The following is a 17,828-nucleotide window of genomic DNA, read 5'->3' as shown; positions in this document are numbered from 1 at the left end:
GCACAAACAAAATTAGGAAAACAGTGCACAAATAAGTAACAAGTTCAACAAAGAAATAGAAACAATCAAAAAAACAAAACAAAACAGAAATCCTAAAGCGTAAGAATATAATGACTGCACTGAAGATTAAGAGAGCTTCAACAGCAGACTTCACCAAGCAGAGGAAAAAAGAATCGGTGAACTAGAAGGTAAGTCATTTGAAATGATCTAGTCAGAGGAGCAAAAATTAAAAAAGAGTGAAGAAAGTCTATGGGAGCTGGGACATCCATCAAAAGAAACAATATATACATTATTGGAATCCCAGGAGGAGAAGAGAAAGAGAAAGGGATATAAAGTCTATTTAAAGCAATATTGGCTGAAAACTTCCCAAACTTGGAACAATAAATAAATGGGCATCCAGATTCATGAGGGCCCAATGACCCCAAATAGGTTGAGGATGAAAAGGGCTACACTAAAACACATTATAATTAAATTGCCAAAAGTCAGAGACAAAGAATTTTGAAAGCAGCGAGAGAGAAGAAACAAGTTACATACAAGGGAACCCCCATAAGACAATCAGTGGGTTTCTCAACAGAAACTTTGCAGGCCAGGAGAGAGTGGGATGACACATTCAAAATATTGAAAGAAAGAACTGTTAACCAAGAATACTATACTGGCAAAGCTGTCCTTCACATATGGAGAGACAAAGACTTTCCCAAGCAAACAAAAGCTGAGGGAATTCATCACCAATAGACCTGCCTTACAAGATATGCTAAAGGACATTCTTCCAGTTAAAATAAAATAATGCCAATTAACATCGTAAAAATGTATGAATGTGTAAAAATCACTGGTAATAGTAACTATATCATCAAAATCAGATTCTCTAATATTATAATGGTGGTATATAATTAGTTAGAACTAATCAATAAATTCAGTAAAGTTGTAGCATACAAAGTCAACATAAAAATATGAGTTGTGTTTTTTATACACTAACAATGAACTATCTGAAAAAGACATAAAATAATCCCATTTACAATTGCATCAAAAACAGTAAAGTATGTAGGAATAAATTTAACCAAGGGGATGAAAAATCTCTACACTGAAAACTACAACACATTGATGAAAGAAATTGAAGAAGATACAAATAAATGAAAAGACATCTTGTGTTCATGGATTAGAAGAATTAATGTTGTTAAAATGTCTATACTACCCAGACCAATCCTCAGGTTCAATGCAATCCCTATCAAAATTCCAGTGTTTTACACAGAAACAGAAAAAAACAATCCTAAAATTTGTATGGAACCACAAAAGACCCAGAATAGCCAAAGTAATCCTGAGAAAGAACAAAGATGAAGGTGTCACACGTCCTGATTTCAAACTACATTACAAAGCTATAATAATTGAAACAGTACGGTACTGGCATAAAAACAGACAAACAAATGGACCAGAATTGAGACCCCAGAAATAAACCCATGCATATGGAGTCAACTAATATTTGACAGGGAAGCCAAGAATACTCAGTGGGGAAAAGATAGTCTCTTCAGTAAATGGTGTTAGGAAAACAGGATATTCACATGCAAAAGAATGAAACTGGACCCCTATCTTACACCACTCACAAAAATTAACTCTAAATGGATCAAAGACTTAACTGTCTGAAGCCATAAAACTCCTAGAAGAAAACATAGTGGAAAACTCCTTGAAATTGGTCTTGGCAATTATTTTTTGGATATGACACCAAAAGCACAAACACCAAAAGCAAAAGTAAACAAGTGAAACTACATCAAACTAAAAGCTTCTTCACAGCAAAAGAAATAACTCACAAAATGAAAAGGCAACGTATTGAATGGGAGAAAATACTTGCAAACTACATATCTGTTAAGGGGTTAATATCCAAAAATGTCTAAGGAACTCATACAACTCAATAGCATATCATCAGCAGCATCCAATTTAAAAATGGGTAGAGGATCTGAATAGACATTTTTCCAAAAAGACACCCAAATGGCCAACAGGTACATGAAAATGTGCTCAACATCGCTAATAATCAGGGAAATGCACATCAAAACAATGAGGTATCACCTCACATCTGTGAGAACAGCTGTTATCAAAAAGATAAGAAATAGCAAGTGTTGGGAATTCCCTGGTGGTCCAGTGGTTAGGACTCCACGTTTTCACTGCCGAGGGCACAGGTTCGATCCCTGGTCAGGGAACTTAAGATCCCACAAGCTGTGTGGCACAGCCAAAAAAAAAAAAAAAAAAAGAAAAGAAGAGAAAAAAAAATAGCAAGTGTTGGTAAGGACGTGGAGAAAAGGGATCCCTTGTGTACTGTTGGTAGGAATGTAAATTGGTGCAGCCACTACGGAAAGTAGTCAAATAGAACTACCAAATGATCCAGCAATTTCACATCTGGATATATATCCAAAGGAAATTAAATCACTGTGTCACAGAGATATCTGCACCCTCATGTTCATAGTAGTATTATTTATAACAGCCAAGACATGGAAAAAAGCTAAGAGTCTATCACCAGGTGAATGGATAAAGGAGTTGCAGTACATACATATGCAATAGAATATTATTTGGCCATAAAAAAGAAAATCCTGCCATTTGCAACATTATAGAAAAACGCTGAGTGCATTACGGTAAGTGAATTAAGTCAGAGAGAGAAAGACAAATACCGTATGGTCTCACATATATGTGTAATCTAAAAAACCTAAACTCATAGAATCAGAGTGTACAATTGTGGTTGCCAGGGTGGGGAGAATGGATGAAGGTGGTCAAAGGGTACAGATATATTACTTGAGATATATACATACATAAAATATCACATTGTACACCTTAAATGTACATGTTACATATGTCAATTACATCTCAACAGAGCTGGGTTGGAGGGTGGGGAGAAAGAAAGACGTGAGGAGTGGGCTAGAGGAGAAGGATGGAGAAAGGAACTAAGCACCTACTTTCAGAGGCCATTTCAGATTCTTTCCAGCACTCGCTCTGTATATGCTGGGCTGGGTGCTATGTGACACACACTTGCCATCTACAACTAAGTGACAAGAGGATTAGAAAGATAAACTAGAAGCAAATTCTGGCAATAACTTTTCAAAGTCATTAATGTTACCAATAGTAAGTGATAATAACTGGGAAGACAAAAGACACAGCAAATGATAATGTTTGTCCTGCTTTGTGAGAAGCTGAGGATGAAATGTAGGATTACTACTTTATATTTTGCAAATCTTACATTTACACAATGTCATATTATCAAAACTCTTAAGCCTTTTGAGAGTATGGCCAATCACATACAAAGAATGACGGGCTCCACTCACAAAGGGGAAGGGACACTAAAACGGTCATTTGGATGAGATTTGCCAAAGACTCGTTCTGTGCTGTGCCCCTGTGATTCCAAGGACAGCAACCAACATTTCCTTACAAGTGAAATCAGATTAAACAAGTCAGTTGTTTTTATGGGGAAATGAAAGAAATGTACAGTGTGAGGATTGTCGAGTATTCATTCATCCAACATTTACTAAACACATACGTGTACCAAGCATTATTATGCTAGTTGAGCAAAGTAAATATTTAAAATGAATAATACAGCTTCTGCTTTCTGGGAACTAACAATCTAATGAGGAAAGTTGAACTGGAAAAACTTAAAGATGTTATGGAAGAAGAGTAGAGTATGCCAGGGAGGGCAGGAAGAATTTTACCCATTTGCTTTGGATATTGAAATGTAATATAGGAGCATAAGAGTTTATTGGGGGGGGGAGGCGGCTAGTTTCCCAAAGTATGTTCTATAGAATGCTAACCTGCTAAATTTGGAGACAGGAGATAGTGTGGGTATTTCCATGGTGAAACACTACATATTATAGCCCTCCTGTGGAGATTCACTATGAACATTAGCAAATTAGCAGCTCTAAGAAGTCCACTATTAAAAACAAAAGCACAAACCTATTCAACTTGCAATTCCCATTGTAATTACTCATGGAACCCTTTTTAATAGAATAGCACCTATAAACAACCTTGGGAACAAATTTTGGGGAAACAGGTTGTACAGCCATCAATGGCACTAGACAGCTGCCAACACTGCAGGAGAGGATGAGCCCAAAGCCAGGAGAATCCCTTTGTGCTGATTTCATTAGTTGCATAACATTTCCAGAGCTACTTAACAAAAGTAAGCAAATAGGGATCTGTAATACAAGATCAAGCAAGAAAAACACAAACCCACAGATGACTCCTGAATCCTTATTTTGATCACAAATATTGGTCTTCTGAAATATTAACTCTTACCAGAGATAAAATGTATGAGAGATGAGGATGCTGGGACATGACAGGCTATGGGTCTTAGCCTATGTCTGTGCAAACATGTAAATGTCAATTATTGGACCACTCCTGTAATATGATGGAGAAAAAAACTACTTAAATGAAACCTCCATTGCAGTTTCAAGAAATTCAAAGAGTCAAGCCCATCTAACCAAAAACTCATTCATACCAACCAGTCGACCCCATTTCCCACATTGTGCCAGGGTGCCTGGACTCTAACACAAACGCATTTACTATATTCTAGCTGATGAAGAACCTTTGCTCATTTCATTAACATTTATTTTAAATGTCCAGATGGCATACTAGATAGTAATGAAGTCACAGATTAGTAAAAGCTTCTCATGACCATCAACCATTCCTTATACACACAATCCTGATCTGGGCACTGCATTTCAGTTTGCTCAATGAGTTAGTGAGACAGGCTAGTTAGTATAGAGAAATTTGTTTCTTTTCTAAAAGATCCTACAGAAAAAGACCAACTGCTACAATCAATCAGATTCTGCACCGGTTTTAGGACAAGCGATGGCAAGTGAATGTTTCCGTTGATTTTTCTCCTCCTCTGGCCCTTGTCTGGCCCCCTTCACTGATGCTGCAAAATATCTGTTCCTTACACTGAACACAGCCAGCTCACAATTTCCTGTGTATGCCTTATTTACAAGATGGATGAAATGTTGCATATTCTGTACTCCACTGGTATTATTCTCTCACAACATTCATTTGCCATCCCCTTGTATGTGCATGAGAAATGCAAAACAATTTAAATATTAGTCTAAGATCAAGCAAAGAAGCCCCCTCAAAATACATGTCCATCACAATGATTATTTTAAGACTCCTGCCACAGCTCCCTTTCTAGTGCATGCTGCAGTGGACTAGAACACACTTTTCCAAGGTGGTGGCGTCTGTATGGAAGGGTGGGGGTGGAAATAGGCACTGCACCTGCTGTCAGAACACCTGCATATGCCCGACTGGACCTCTTGTCAAGTGTGTGGCCTCTGATGACTTCACAGCTCACTCTAAAATGAGAGGGTTGGACTGAATGATTTCTAAAGTTTCTTCTCATTCTAAAGATTCTTACTTTCATTGTGTCATCAAGTACCATTTCACTGTGGAGAGCTGTTTAAAAATGATTGATGGCTAAATTATAAAAACCTGTCAATTCCTCTAACGCTTGGATCACTCAGATTCCTATTTGCTAAGCTTATAATATCTTTGAAATTTTTGGCATACAACTATTATAGTTCTCATTTTCTTTGCAAATTCTAGCCAATAAGGCAAGATAATTGCATAACTGATGTACTCAGTATACAGAATGCAGTCATGAGGCATGAGACGTTTTTTATACACTGCCTTTTAAGGCCCATAGTACAAACCTCTGTCATTTAAAAGTGGCTCCTGAAATGCAGCCCAAGAAGGCATTCAAGGGAAATCATCTCAGAAGCTTGCTGAATGTGCAGATTCCTGGGCTCCAGAATTTGCATTAACACGTACTATGGCAATTCTTATACCACTGAAATTTTAGAAATACTGACTAAAGATTTCAACAGTAACTAGAAATTATTTTTGAAAATTAACTATTGAAAAAAATGGGGCACAGCCCTGAATGTTAATCTGAGAGGGGTTATTTATTAGATAATTTACCAAATTTGAGGTTTTGAAAGTTGCATAAATTATTGTACCTTAAAATTTCCCAAACAAATCTCTTCCTAACTACACAGTAAGCAGCATACGAACGAGACTGTAAGTAAAGTCCATTCTTTAAAAATGTCCTCAAATCTTTCAACTAAATGCATCAAAATGCAGATAAACAATCACATTTTTATGTCCTGGGATTAGGCCAAGATGGCGTTTATGTTTCTGAAGCAATCCACAAAGCCAAGATTGAGGTTTCAGAGGAAGGCACCAAGGCATCTGCAGCTACAGGTATGTTCCTAAGAGCAGAGTGTCAGCAACACTCAGTCAGCTGCTTCCCACTTATCTCCCTTCGTTAGATTTATCCAGTTCAACCTTCACACTTCTAAGCCTCCCCACTAAAACCCAAGTCCAGATGTAGTAGAGCATTCTTAAAAAAGAAATGTTAACAGAACAAAGTTTTTGAAAACTGATGGGAGAAAAGAGCCATTTTGAAAAGGATTTGTAGCACGACCCCATAAACAAGGAATAGAGTCATTCTGAAAATTACCTTCAGGAAGGAATTTATTCCATGGAATATTTTGAAAATAGGACACAGTGTTGGCTAAGTGGTATCTTTTCCCTTTAATTTTCCCATTTGCACCCCATCATAACACTAAACAATGCTATATCATTAGGATGCTTTTATTTCTCCAAAAATCAAGGCATATAAGTGACTTCGTATCCAATTTTAATAGTGACTTTCCTCAAATGAAGAGAAAATACAATGGGATTCTATTCTTTATCTTTCCTGCAGCTCTGTTGTTACTGAAAAGGTCTCGGATTCCTATTTTTAAAGCAGATCGGCCATTCATCTTTTTCCTGAGAGAACCCAACACAGGTATTACAGTATTTTTTGATAGGAATCACATAAATTAAATATTTATCAGCATCTCTCTAGCAACGAAGCCTCGTTTGTCCACCCTAACCTAAAACAAGCATTCCTTCTAGCTGGTTTCCATGGTGCTTCAGAAGCTTCTCAGTTGCTATGTATCCTGAGAAAGGGGAATATTTCATAACTACTGAGGAAACTAATATCCTCTGTGGCTTTTTTGCCTTCTGTTTCTCTCAGCTCATTTATAGTTGATGTAGGTCTTTAAAAATTCAGGTTTCTACTTCTGGGGAGACTTAAAAAGTCATGAAAGTAAAATAAATGATACATCTTTTTTCCCCATTGTTGCCGAGTTTTCTTGGCCTTGTAGGATGAAAGAATTCCTTCAGGCCACTAGAATGTCCAAGCAGTCCTCTGGCTCTCAGCACCCCTAGTATCCTAGGGAACGCACCTGCATTTCTATAGTTTTCCTGTTGATCTTTCTCAAGCTTGCTGAAGCTACACAAAAATCAAATGTTTGCCCTAGTACTTGTTAAGTCTCACCATACAACCTCATCTTAATCCAAAGAGGGGATGGTACAGGCAGAGAGCCTTAGCACATCAGAAGGACAAGCAGAAGTCCTTTAAGCATCAACAACAGTGAACAAAGTATTCAAATTATTCCTCTTAATGTTACCCCACCCTCTCTGGCAATTACTTATCAGGCTAGGAAGGAAAAAGATTCTCAGTAAAGAGTTGTTGGCAAGTCTAAACAATGTGTTAAAAAGAAATAGGATGGAACAAGACTAACAAAATCAAGCAAAAGTGGATCTACTTTAACTAAACATCAGGCATTATTTTTATTTATGGAGAGAAAAAAAGTCAAGTTAGAATAATGAAAATTACGCATAGGTTTTACACAAATTGTTAAGGAAATACTGTCAACATCATTTTATCTGAGAATCATTTGCATACTGCTGTAACTTGTGCTAGAAATCAAAGAGACACGTGTGACAAAAAGGATGAAGATAATCATTCACTAGGAAATAATCTATTGGGGGATTATTTGGGGAGCAAGAGTCCATCAACAAAATATATCCTCTTAGTATTTCATGATGATCATCCCAACCCCATATTTATTAAATGAAAATGTCACTTATCACTCAGAACAGGCAACAGAGAGCCCTCTCTTAGAAAGGATAAAGGTCAAAAAATGAAAGATGAAAAAAAAAAAAGACAGGTTCTACTCCCTCAAGAAACAAAGAAACAGGACTAAACTTGAACAGAAAGGTCACTGTCAAAAGCTCATAGCCAATAAAGGTTGATGACAGTTAAGAGAGAACAGTTTCTCTTTTGGAATTCAACTGCATAAAATGATGTAAAATCTTTGAACTACCTAGTAAAGGACACACCACTGTTTCCGTGCTAAGAGTTTCCAGAAGGCCATAGTAAACAGAATGAAAATACAATCCAACACCAGTTCCATAATCCGCCGCACGTCTAAATACAGTCCTTGTGAATTTATTTATCTCTCTTTCTGGGAGGTACTTGCTCATAACACACAAGGCAAAGTGGCTATTCTTCTGGTGACGGGGTATGGAAAGGACAAATGAGTCTCAGCCTTCAGTACACCAAATTGACAAAGCTTACTGATAAGGGTAAATAATGACTCAATCAGTTGACAAATGGGACACATACAAGAACATTACAAAAAATGATCTTAACCTGAAAATTAAACTGTTGGAGAACATAATTTGTCCAGCCTACAGTCATCCATCCATTGATCTAAAGGGCCTAAAAGACATGGTATTCCCCTCAAATGTACTCCCCCTCCCCTTTGCTTACAAAAACTCTGCAGTATTTCACTAATTCAACTAATATGCCCACTTTCTTAAAATGTAAAAAAAACCTGCAAGAGATGAGATATTAAGCTTGAATTTTGATGGGTTTCAAAGCTTGTGACTAGGTTTTGGGATGAGGGCGTAGAGTATGGAGGCAGAGAGATTAAGGACAAAAAGAGGAGACGGAACAAACTGCTTCCTTCCAACTCCCTCTAGGGTTCATACCCCAAAATGTAGTAAAGGTCAAGCAAGAGTCTAAAGGATTATTACCTCATGAGCAACCTGTGAAATGCAAATAAGAACTTTCTGATAAGGAAAGTGGCCAAATATTGGACTAGATTGAGTCCCTTTCCTAAATATTCTTGTTAAGCATTAACTTTTATCTGAATGACTTGTAGTCCCCCTCCTGTTAATCTCAGAATCTAAACATATCTAATTTAAAACCAGACAGTATATTCTGGATTTTGTGTATCTCTTGTTGAATTTAGCAATGTGACTGCAGCTAATTACCTTAACAATTCCATTTACTAAATGATATCCTGCTTAAAGGTATTTTGTAGAGGTGAAAAAATGTTTAAAGAATTGCATATGAAAATACTATTTAACACTACATTAAATGCTTTTTTTTCTTGACAGCATTTGTCTTCAGTATTGGGAGAGTTTCAAATCCCCTAAACTGAATTAACAGATCTCAAGCATGTTCTCCACTTTCATCTATGCTTTTCTTCATAAAAAGTTACAATTTAATTTTGCTATACCCTTGATTTTAAAAATGTTCTGCTAAAGTATAAAAAGATAAGGGTATGTGATTTTCAAATATTATGAACCTAAAAATACTTCAATTTTACCATAATTTTATAAATTTATTTCACCCTCTCTTTATCTAAATGTACTTTAGCGTTCTTTTCTACTGGTTATCCCAAAAGCACTACAAGGCACAGCAGTGATCTATGAATGGTGAGTCAGGTCACAGGGTCACGTCCTCAGTAAGGACACGTGAGGCCATGTTGGACTGAGGGTGGACAGTGAATAGTGTTCAGTTTTCCTTATCCTGGATAACTTAGGGAGAATGCAAAATGAGCAAAGTCATTTTAAACATGTTTCCTTTCCATTTAGCTTCTAAATAAAATGGAGAGTTGAAGTGTAATAGCAGAGCAGAACAAAGAGATCCCTGTTGAAACCCCAGTCTTTTGTGAGACTTCTGTAAGTATGGCATCAAGCTGCTAAACGCTAGACATTTCAGAGTATGTGGTATACCCCAAACTTACAACTCCCTAACTGACGGCTTCACCTTAGTGCCATCCACAATCCTAGTGAGAAAGGAAAAGGGGTTGAAGGAAAGTAAGTAAGGAAACCAATAAAGTCCAAAGGCGTCTGCTTTTTAAACAGCTTTAAAGAGTCTGCCTATCCGCCACAGATACCATCATTTCCATTATCGAGGCAGAAACGGAGCATGTTGGAGTGGCCAACAAAATCTAAGAACATAGAGTAAAAAGACAATGCAGATTATGTAACATGTAATTACAGTTAGGTTTAACAAATGTGAACTTCAAGTGGTGTATTTTTTCCAATGCTAAAAAGCAAGGCCTTTAAAATTCCATTATCTTAAGATGGTTTTAAATGATTACTTTAAATGTGATTATTTCCTAAACCACACAAGAGTAAAATAGAGCATTTATTGATGGAATAACAAAAGTGCTTTTCTTAAATATTCTTCAAAATACATTTGTACAACTTACAATAATATATCCAAAATAACTGTATATACAAAACATTGCCTAGTTTTAATGTATGTGCTTTTTTCCCCAAAAATTACAAAGTAACTTCTTTTTTATTTTTTTGGCAAAGTTCAACCTTAACAGAGGTGACAATTTTAAAGGTTGGTTTAAGAAAATAGAACCTGAGGGAAATTGACACGCAAGAGTCAATGACAAGCAAGAGATTTGGAGGAATATTTTTAGTTTGTTAAATAAAAATGTTTTTTAGAGTGATACTTTTCACATTACAAAAATAAACCAAAATGAAGAAAAGGTCACTGTAAAATGATGGAAAAAGGATCTGTAGACTTGCTCTTAGTATTTCAAAAAGCCAACAATGCATGTCAAAAAATGAATGCAAGATCACAACAGTCTTGTATTTACTTTGTATTTGGAGAAGGTAGTGAAATAAGTGGCCACATTCTGTTTTCTTTTAATTGCTATTAATATGGTTGATCTGATTGGCTCTTCGATGAATTTCATCCAAGAAGTTCTCCAGTTGTTCTATTAGCATTCTTTTTTTAAACCTGTATAAAAAAATAAGTAATAGCACTCTCAATTTCTTTTTAACAAATAGTTATATATCAGTATAATTTTTTTTAAAAGAGAGAAACTGCCTTGGAAAGATTTTTCAAAGTGAGATGAAAATGAAAAATCAACAACTTTATGATATATAAAATCTCTTGGAAGATTAGCAAATTATTTTATCAGTAGAGTATTATAGTTTGTTCCTAAAACAAATAATCCAGGCCTAAGTACAATGGGAAAGAGGTTGTTTCTTCCACAATCAAAAAGAAAAAGGGGAGGGGAAAAACCCTAATAAATACAAGGGTTATAAATATTCCAGCAATATGGGCTCCCAAAGCAATGACTCCAATAGCTTCTTATGCTCTTTGAACATTGAATGTTGAATGGAATATGAATAAAATATGAATATAATTCCCCACAAAATGGAAGAAGAAATGAAATTTGGGCAATTGCATTTAAACTGTGGTGTTCTACTATTACAATTTGAAAACTAGCAAATCAAGGACAATTAGACATCTGTAGTATAGGATATAGCAAACAAAGTTCAAGTGGCAATTTTTAAATTTTTGCGGTAATAAATATAGTAGACTAAAATTGCTTTTGTCTGTCTAAGTTAATACTGCCGATGCTTTTCAGAATATCCCAAAACACTGCCCAATCTATACCTACTTCCTCTCTACTTGTAAACTAATATGACTACCGACCATAATACTACACAACTCTCTAAAAGGTGGCAGAAGTAGAATGCAGGCACCCGGAATATAGCTAAATCGATGATGAAGTCTGAGTTGACAGAATGTTACATAAAGAGCAGAATGGGTTAAATACTCAATATCAATAATATGAAAAGTTATGGCCTTATCTTGAAACTTCAAAGTAACCTATGCTCTAGCCACTCATAGAAAAAAAAAAAAAAAAAAGAATTAACAGCTTTATCTAAAAAAACCTTTACATGTAGGATGGAAGAAACTGGGGGACTAATTAAAGGGTGGGTATCTTGGAAGGTCAGATGAGACAAACGCTAAGTTTTCTTACATTACTCAAATTCTAGAAGTCTTGAAGAAGAAACAATAAAATGCTTTTTTACTCACTAAACTCATACAACTATGCTTTCCAGTTAATTGCACTTCATAGTTACCATTTATAATCTTGATCCACATTCCTTGTACTAAAGTACATAATCCTGGGCTACTGAGGCAATCAGAATAAGGCCCATTTGTCCAGCTCTGGTCCCCTTAATTACATGTTTTCCCATATACAAGTGAACTGCATTCAAATATTGCCTTTCAAGGGCATTCAAATATTGCCCTTTATCACTAATATTAACTGTAGTTCAAATATACAAAGGAGAAAAATTAAAGACTATAACATATAAAGACACCAAAAAGCCACAGAGTAGGATAAATGAGAATTATGCAAGAATCTGTAAGAGAGAAAGGGTCCATGATTTCTGAAGAATTTCTGTGTAGCTATTTTTTAAGTGAACTTCTTTCAATAAACTGAAAAAAAGAGAGAAGCACTTATATACAAAGGGGTGTGTCATATACATGCATAACAACACAAGTATAAAATAGATACTGTTAAAATACCAACTATAGAAAACTGGGGACTCACTGCATCATATCATAATGTACAACAGATTATTTACCTTGATGCTTCTTTAATGACATTTTGTAAAAATATTAGTCTTGTTTGTAAACTGCCTTGCACATGCTTCAGTAAAGTGAAGATCTTTTCATATTCTTAAAACAAGAGAAGCAAAAAGAAAAATTAAATGGCTTTAATTTGCACTCTTATTCAATATTTTTCTATTACAGCTTACTACATCAAGATATACTAAGACAAAACCAAAACTAGTCTACATAAAATTTTCACTGCTCATTAGAGATTTTATAATACACATATTTCATCATACATCAACAAAGATAAAATAGCTTTTCAAACACTGCTTTTTTTTGGGTAAAAGTTCTCAGTAGGGTATCAAATATAAAGCTTAGAAGGATGAGTAAACAGCTTTTTGGTAGTGCCACAGAAAAATAAGAAGTGGCCTTTACGAAAATCCATCCTTATGACAAATGCTAAATTACAGCTGACCCGGGGAGTGGATAAAATAGAGGGGGGGGGAGTTAAGAGTGCTGTCTCACAGGAATAAAGACGCAGACGTAGAGAATGGACTTGAGGACACTGGGAGTGGGGAGGGTAAGCTGGGACGAAGTGAGAGAGCGGCATGGACATATATACACTACCAAATGTAAAATAGATAGCTAGTGGGAAGCAGCCGCATAGCACAGGGAGACCAGCTCGGTGCTTTGTGACCACCTAGAGGGGTGGGATAGGGAGGGTGGGAGGGAGAAGCAAGAGGGAGGAGATATGGGGATATATGTATACGTAGAGCTGATTCACTTTGTTATACAGCAGAAACTAACACACCATTGTAAAGCAATTATACTCCAATAAAGATGTTTAAAAAAAAAAAAGAATATACACGTCGTAATTGGTGGAAAAAAAAAGAATGCTGCCTCAGTTTCAAGTTTTCACATAAAACTCTGCCAAGGACTATAAGCTCCTAAATGGCCAGTACTGAGTCTTACCCACTTCTGGACCACCCATGGGCCACCGCACCATCATAGCAGGTGATCTGCCAACATCTTTGGAATGAATGTCAATAATATTGAAACTTTATCACACAAAGTTCTTCTGTACTCATATAATAGATAACTTTCATAATTTTAGTTTTTTGGCCTAAACACATCCCTGATCACTATTATAGTTTAAATCTTAAAAGTTAAGATGGTAGGTAGGTACTATGCCTAGAACTTTACAGATACGAAGTCATTTAATAGTCACTACATCTGTCTGGGTTTGCTGTTACCTTAAAATTCCAGTTGCTGGTTGACAGAATGCTCAAAACTATGGGTTCCTGTCATGGTAGGAACCATGCGTATCTGTGAGTTCCTGCTCTGCTCTCAGTCCCTCCTACTTACCACACCTAACACAGTACTTTGGATATAGCAGATACTCAGTAAGTGTTTGTTGGCTGAATAAAGAACCAAATCTTATATAGCTCATATGTTGTTTAAGAGTGATCTAAAATCAGATCTATGCTTAGTTTATTTGACTTTTTTTGGGGTTTTTTGAGCACAAACAGAAATCAAATCTGATGTTTGTCTCTAATTATACGTACTTCTTCCTGGCTTTCGGATCTCTTTTATTATTTGTGCTTTTAGTTCAGTGTTGACCTCTTCATGGCTTCTGCAATGCATCAATTTCTTCCCTTTGTTGAGTGAAGATGCTGGTAGATTCTCTTCAGGACATCGTTCTTTATCTCTTGGCTCCTCGTGATTTTCTAAAAATCCACCAACAGTGAGGTCATTAGTTCCTAAGTGGTCATGGCCAAGAGCCTCTGTATGATTGGTTGGTCGTTCCAGTAAATTGGCTGGAGAAGAAGATGCTGAAAATTCACTTTCCATAGCATTTGGTGTAATATCTGATGAAAGTTGGTCTGCAACGTGATTTTCAACCACATCATCTATTGTTGAATCATTAGTGGCTTCTGAAACTAAAAATAAAAATAAGAAAAAAAAAATGATGAGAGCCAATTTCAAAGCACACAGTAAAGAAAACTTCAAAGAAACAATATTACAGCAAATCACAACTGATCTCCCTGACTGATGCAAATTAACAATTTGATATGGTTTTTAAGCTTTGCCAAATATATGGTATATTTCAATGTGAAACATTCACAATATTTTAAAAACATGTATAATTTTTGCCCTTAGGAAAAATAATAAAAGCCAGTTTCAAACAACTTTTAGTTCTCTGCTTTATTCTATGGCAATTTTATTGAATAAGTAGGTTTTTAATGCTTTAGGGAAATATATGTGATCAAGATTATCATGGTTATCCTTTTATTAGAGAGTACTAGTTCACTCCAACTTACCTCTACCTTGTAAGTTATTACCGTTTAGAGGCAAAAGTGAACACAGGGAGTTTAAGCTGATCAATATTCTGCAGCAACATACCACCAAACTTCCACAGCGCCCCCTTTTCTTATAACCATCCATATAGTCTTCATTACTCGAGCAGTGAAGAATAGCCGGTGCCCACTTTAGTTCACTAGACTACTAGACTTAAAAGCTTGCAAGCTTACTACTTAATATTAGATTATTGTACTTGCTCCTCACAGAAAGCAGCTAAATTCTAAGTTCTCTGATTGCTCACCAAACCACCAGGACGCCAGCTGAATTCATCTCTTTACTGTTCAAAATGTAAACTCATCCCCACAAAAATTCCCTGAACTTCTGACTCCCTCCCTCCTAAATTCTATTCCATGATATGCAAACTTTACTGAATATTCTCTAGAGTAACTCCTGCTTTAATTGAAACCCAACTCTCCTGCAAAGAAACTGCTGTCTCTCAAACACTCTCTGTGGACTTAAAATAAGGATGTGGGGCTTCCCTGCTGGCTCAGTGGTTAAGAATCCGCCTGCCAATGCAGGGGACACGGGTTCGAGCCCTGGTCCGGGAAGATCCCACATGCCACACAGCAACTAAGCCCGTGCGCCACAACTACTGAGCCTGTGCTCTAGAGCCCGCGAGCCACAACTACTGAGCCCATGTGCCACAACTACTGAAGCCCACGTGCCTAGAGCCCGTGCTCTGAAACAAAGAGAAGCCACCGCAATGAGAAGCCCGCGCACCGCAACGAAGAGTAGCCCCCGCTCGCCGCAACTAGAGAAAGCCTGTGTGCAGCAACAGAGACCCAACGCAGCCAAAAATAAAATAAAATAAAATAAATAAATGTATAAAAATAAACAAATAAATAAGGATGTGGAGCCACTAATCTCTTCACCTTCCAATGCCACTTCAAGAACATTTCTCCATGCACTCTCGAAAAATTCTTGCTCTTCTGAGATTTAATTATCTCACTCAACTCATCCTCTCTCTCCTCATCACTATCTTTACTGACCTCCAGAGCACACCCGTGGTCGCAGATGTCTCTGGCACCCGGTTCACAGACTTCCTTCCACCCCATGTCCCTTGGGACATCATTCTAGGTCCTTACTACTCACAGTGCGGTTTGTGGACAAGCAGCATTAGTACCATCAGAGAGCTTGCCAGAAATGCCCATCTTGAGCCCGATCCCAAACAATGTATTAGAATCTGTAGTTTAGCTAACCACTCCCCCGACCCCCGCCTGGTTTCACATACACATTAAGGTTTGAGAAACGCTGTAGTATGTGACATCCATGTCTAAGGACATCGCCTCCTAAGAACCTGGCCTCCCAATTCCTCAATTTCTCATCTCCAAGGAACTTTTCCACCCACCCATTTGCTTCTCAAGTGAAACACAAATTCAGGGATGGAGGCATGTATAACCCTCATCTTTGCAGTATTCCTACTATTGCTCTTGAACTCTGCCAGACTTTCACTCTAGCAATTCCTCTACGTTCTCCCTTATATTAATCAGATTCCTTCTAGATATCCACTTTCTTATCTAACTTATATCCCAAAATGTATCACTTTTTAAGTGTCCTAAATTCTCTCATTCTGTTGTCCTCCCATGACACCTGCCAAGCAAAAATCCCAAATTTGATGATGCAATCTATCTTCTTGCTGCAGACTCACATGTGGAATGATGAGCAGGCACTACTGGAGAAATATGACACAGCTCTACAGAGTGTCACAGTCACCACCTGTACCTGGATCTTAGCACTGCCTAGCAGTCTTATTACAACCTTTTCTCCCTCTACCGCAAAAAAAAATCATTCAAACCTTCTCCACTGTCTTAACATCTCTGACTTTCCCAATGTCTCTTTCCTCTCAGTGTACACATCACCTCCAACTTCACAGAGGAAAGCAAAAGCAGAAAGAAGGTGGACTTCCTCGACTTCCCACCGTTAAACTTGTGCCCACCACACCCATTCGGCTTTAATGGAAGAAGCATTCTTCATGTGGGCTCTGGACCATTCATTCCCTTTTGCCTTCTCAGTGATTTTGTGATTATACTTTCTCTCATCTTCATTTTCAGCTTTTCCCTCTCTATTGGCTCCATCACACCAGCATTTAAATATATTCAACTCTGTCATCTTAAAGACCTACAGAACCATTCCAGTCCTCTCAAATGATTTGTTTAAGAAGTATCTGAGACCACCAACCACTCAATTCTCTTTCCATTTAACTTCCATAACACTAAATTATTCCCTATTTTCTCCTCTTTCTTGGATTCTTCCTTTCTTCTCAATCTCCTTTTCTGAACCTTATTTCTCCTCTTAACTTTGGTACTTTCAAAGTTCTGCTCTAGGCTTTTTCTTCCGTTTCCCTTGGTTACTCCAATGGGGCTTAAGGCTGCCTCCCATACCTATCTCTCTAGCCCAGTCCTCTTCTCGTAAGTTCCAAACTCAATGATCCATCTTCTAACTTAGGAAATCCACTTGGCTATCTAACAGACACTTCTAAACTAAACTCAATTCAACCTCTCTTCTTCCACTCCACCCCTGACACACTGAAATACCCAGGGTCTCTCAACTCCTCCCTTGCCCTGTCTCCATCATCCAGCCAGTCATCACCAAGTCCTTTGCTGATATATCTAAGTATTTCTCCAATACAGGTTCTTCTCACAACCACACTCCCAGGTAACCATTAGCTCTTCTCTGTGTTGCCTAACTGGTTTCTGTGCAACCGTAACAATTATTTAACAACATCAAATACCCAGTCACTGTCCACAATCTCCAATTACCTTATATAGTTTCTGCTTGTGGAAAGTTTGATTTTCTTTGATTCAGAGTCCAAATCAGACCTGGACGTTGCAATTGATTTACATGTCTTAACTATCTTTTAATCTATAAAAATCCTTCTGTACCTCTTTTTTTCTATGCATTTTTTTTTTCTGGAAAAATACACACACACACACACACCAGATTCTTTGTC

At 37.1% G+C, this 17,828-nt stretch overlaps 2 protein-coding genes across 3 annotated transcripts in view; one reads left to right on the top strand and one right to left on the bottom strand.

The window, feature by feature from the left end:
• SERPINE3 (serpin family E member 3) overlaps positions 1–9,293 on the top strand; it is a 30,025-nt gene extending 20,732 nt beyond the window's left edge. Inside the window, exons 6-8 of the mRNA XM_060079814.1 lie at positions 6,127–6,213; positions 6,719–6,802; positions 9,250–9,293. Of these exons, the coding sequence (XP_059935797.1) occupies positions 6,127–6,213; positions 6,719–6,802; positions 9,250–9,293 (215 nt within the window). The remainder of the gene's footprint in view (positions 1–6,126; positions 6,214–6,718; positions 6,803–9,249) is intronic.
• Positions 9,294–10,718: 1,425 nt separating this feature from the next.
• Positions 10,719–17,828, bottom strand: part of INTS6 (integrator complex subunit 6) — a 94,619-nt gene continuing 87,509 nt past the window's right edge. For both annotated transcript variants that reach the window (XM_060079812.1, XM_060079813.1), the window contains 3 exons: positions 14,083–14,457; positions 12,547–12,640; positions 10,719–10,897 (listed from right to left, as the gene is read on the bottom strand). In XM_060079812.1, the coding sequence (XP_059935795.1) occupies positions 10,804–10,897; positions 12,547–12,640; positions 14,083–14,457 (563 nt within the window). In that variant the 3' untranslated portion in view covers positions 10,719–10,803. The remainder of the gene's footprint in view (positions 10,898–12,546; positions 12,641–14,082; positions 14,458–17,828) is intronic.

Source organism: Mesoplodon densirostris, chromosome 17 (assembly GCF_025265405.1).
Source record: "Mesoplodon densirostris isolate mMesDen1 chromosome 17, mMesDen1 primary haplotype, whole genome shotgun sequence".
Taxonomy (NCBI): domain Eukaryota; kingdom Metazoa; phylum Chordata; class Mammalia; order Artiodactyla; family Ziphiidae; genus Mesoplodon; species Mesoplodon densirostris.
This window is presented reverse-complemented; position numbering and strand designations above follow the sequence as displayed.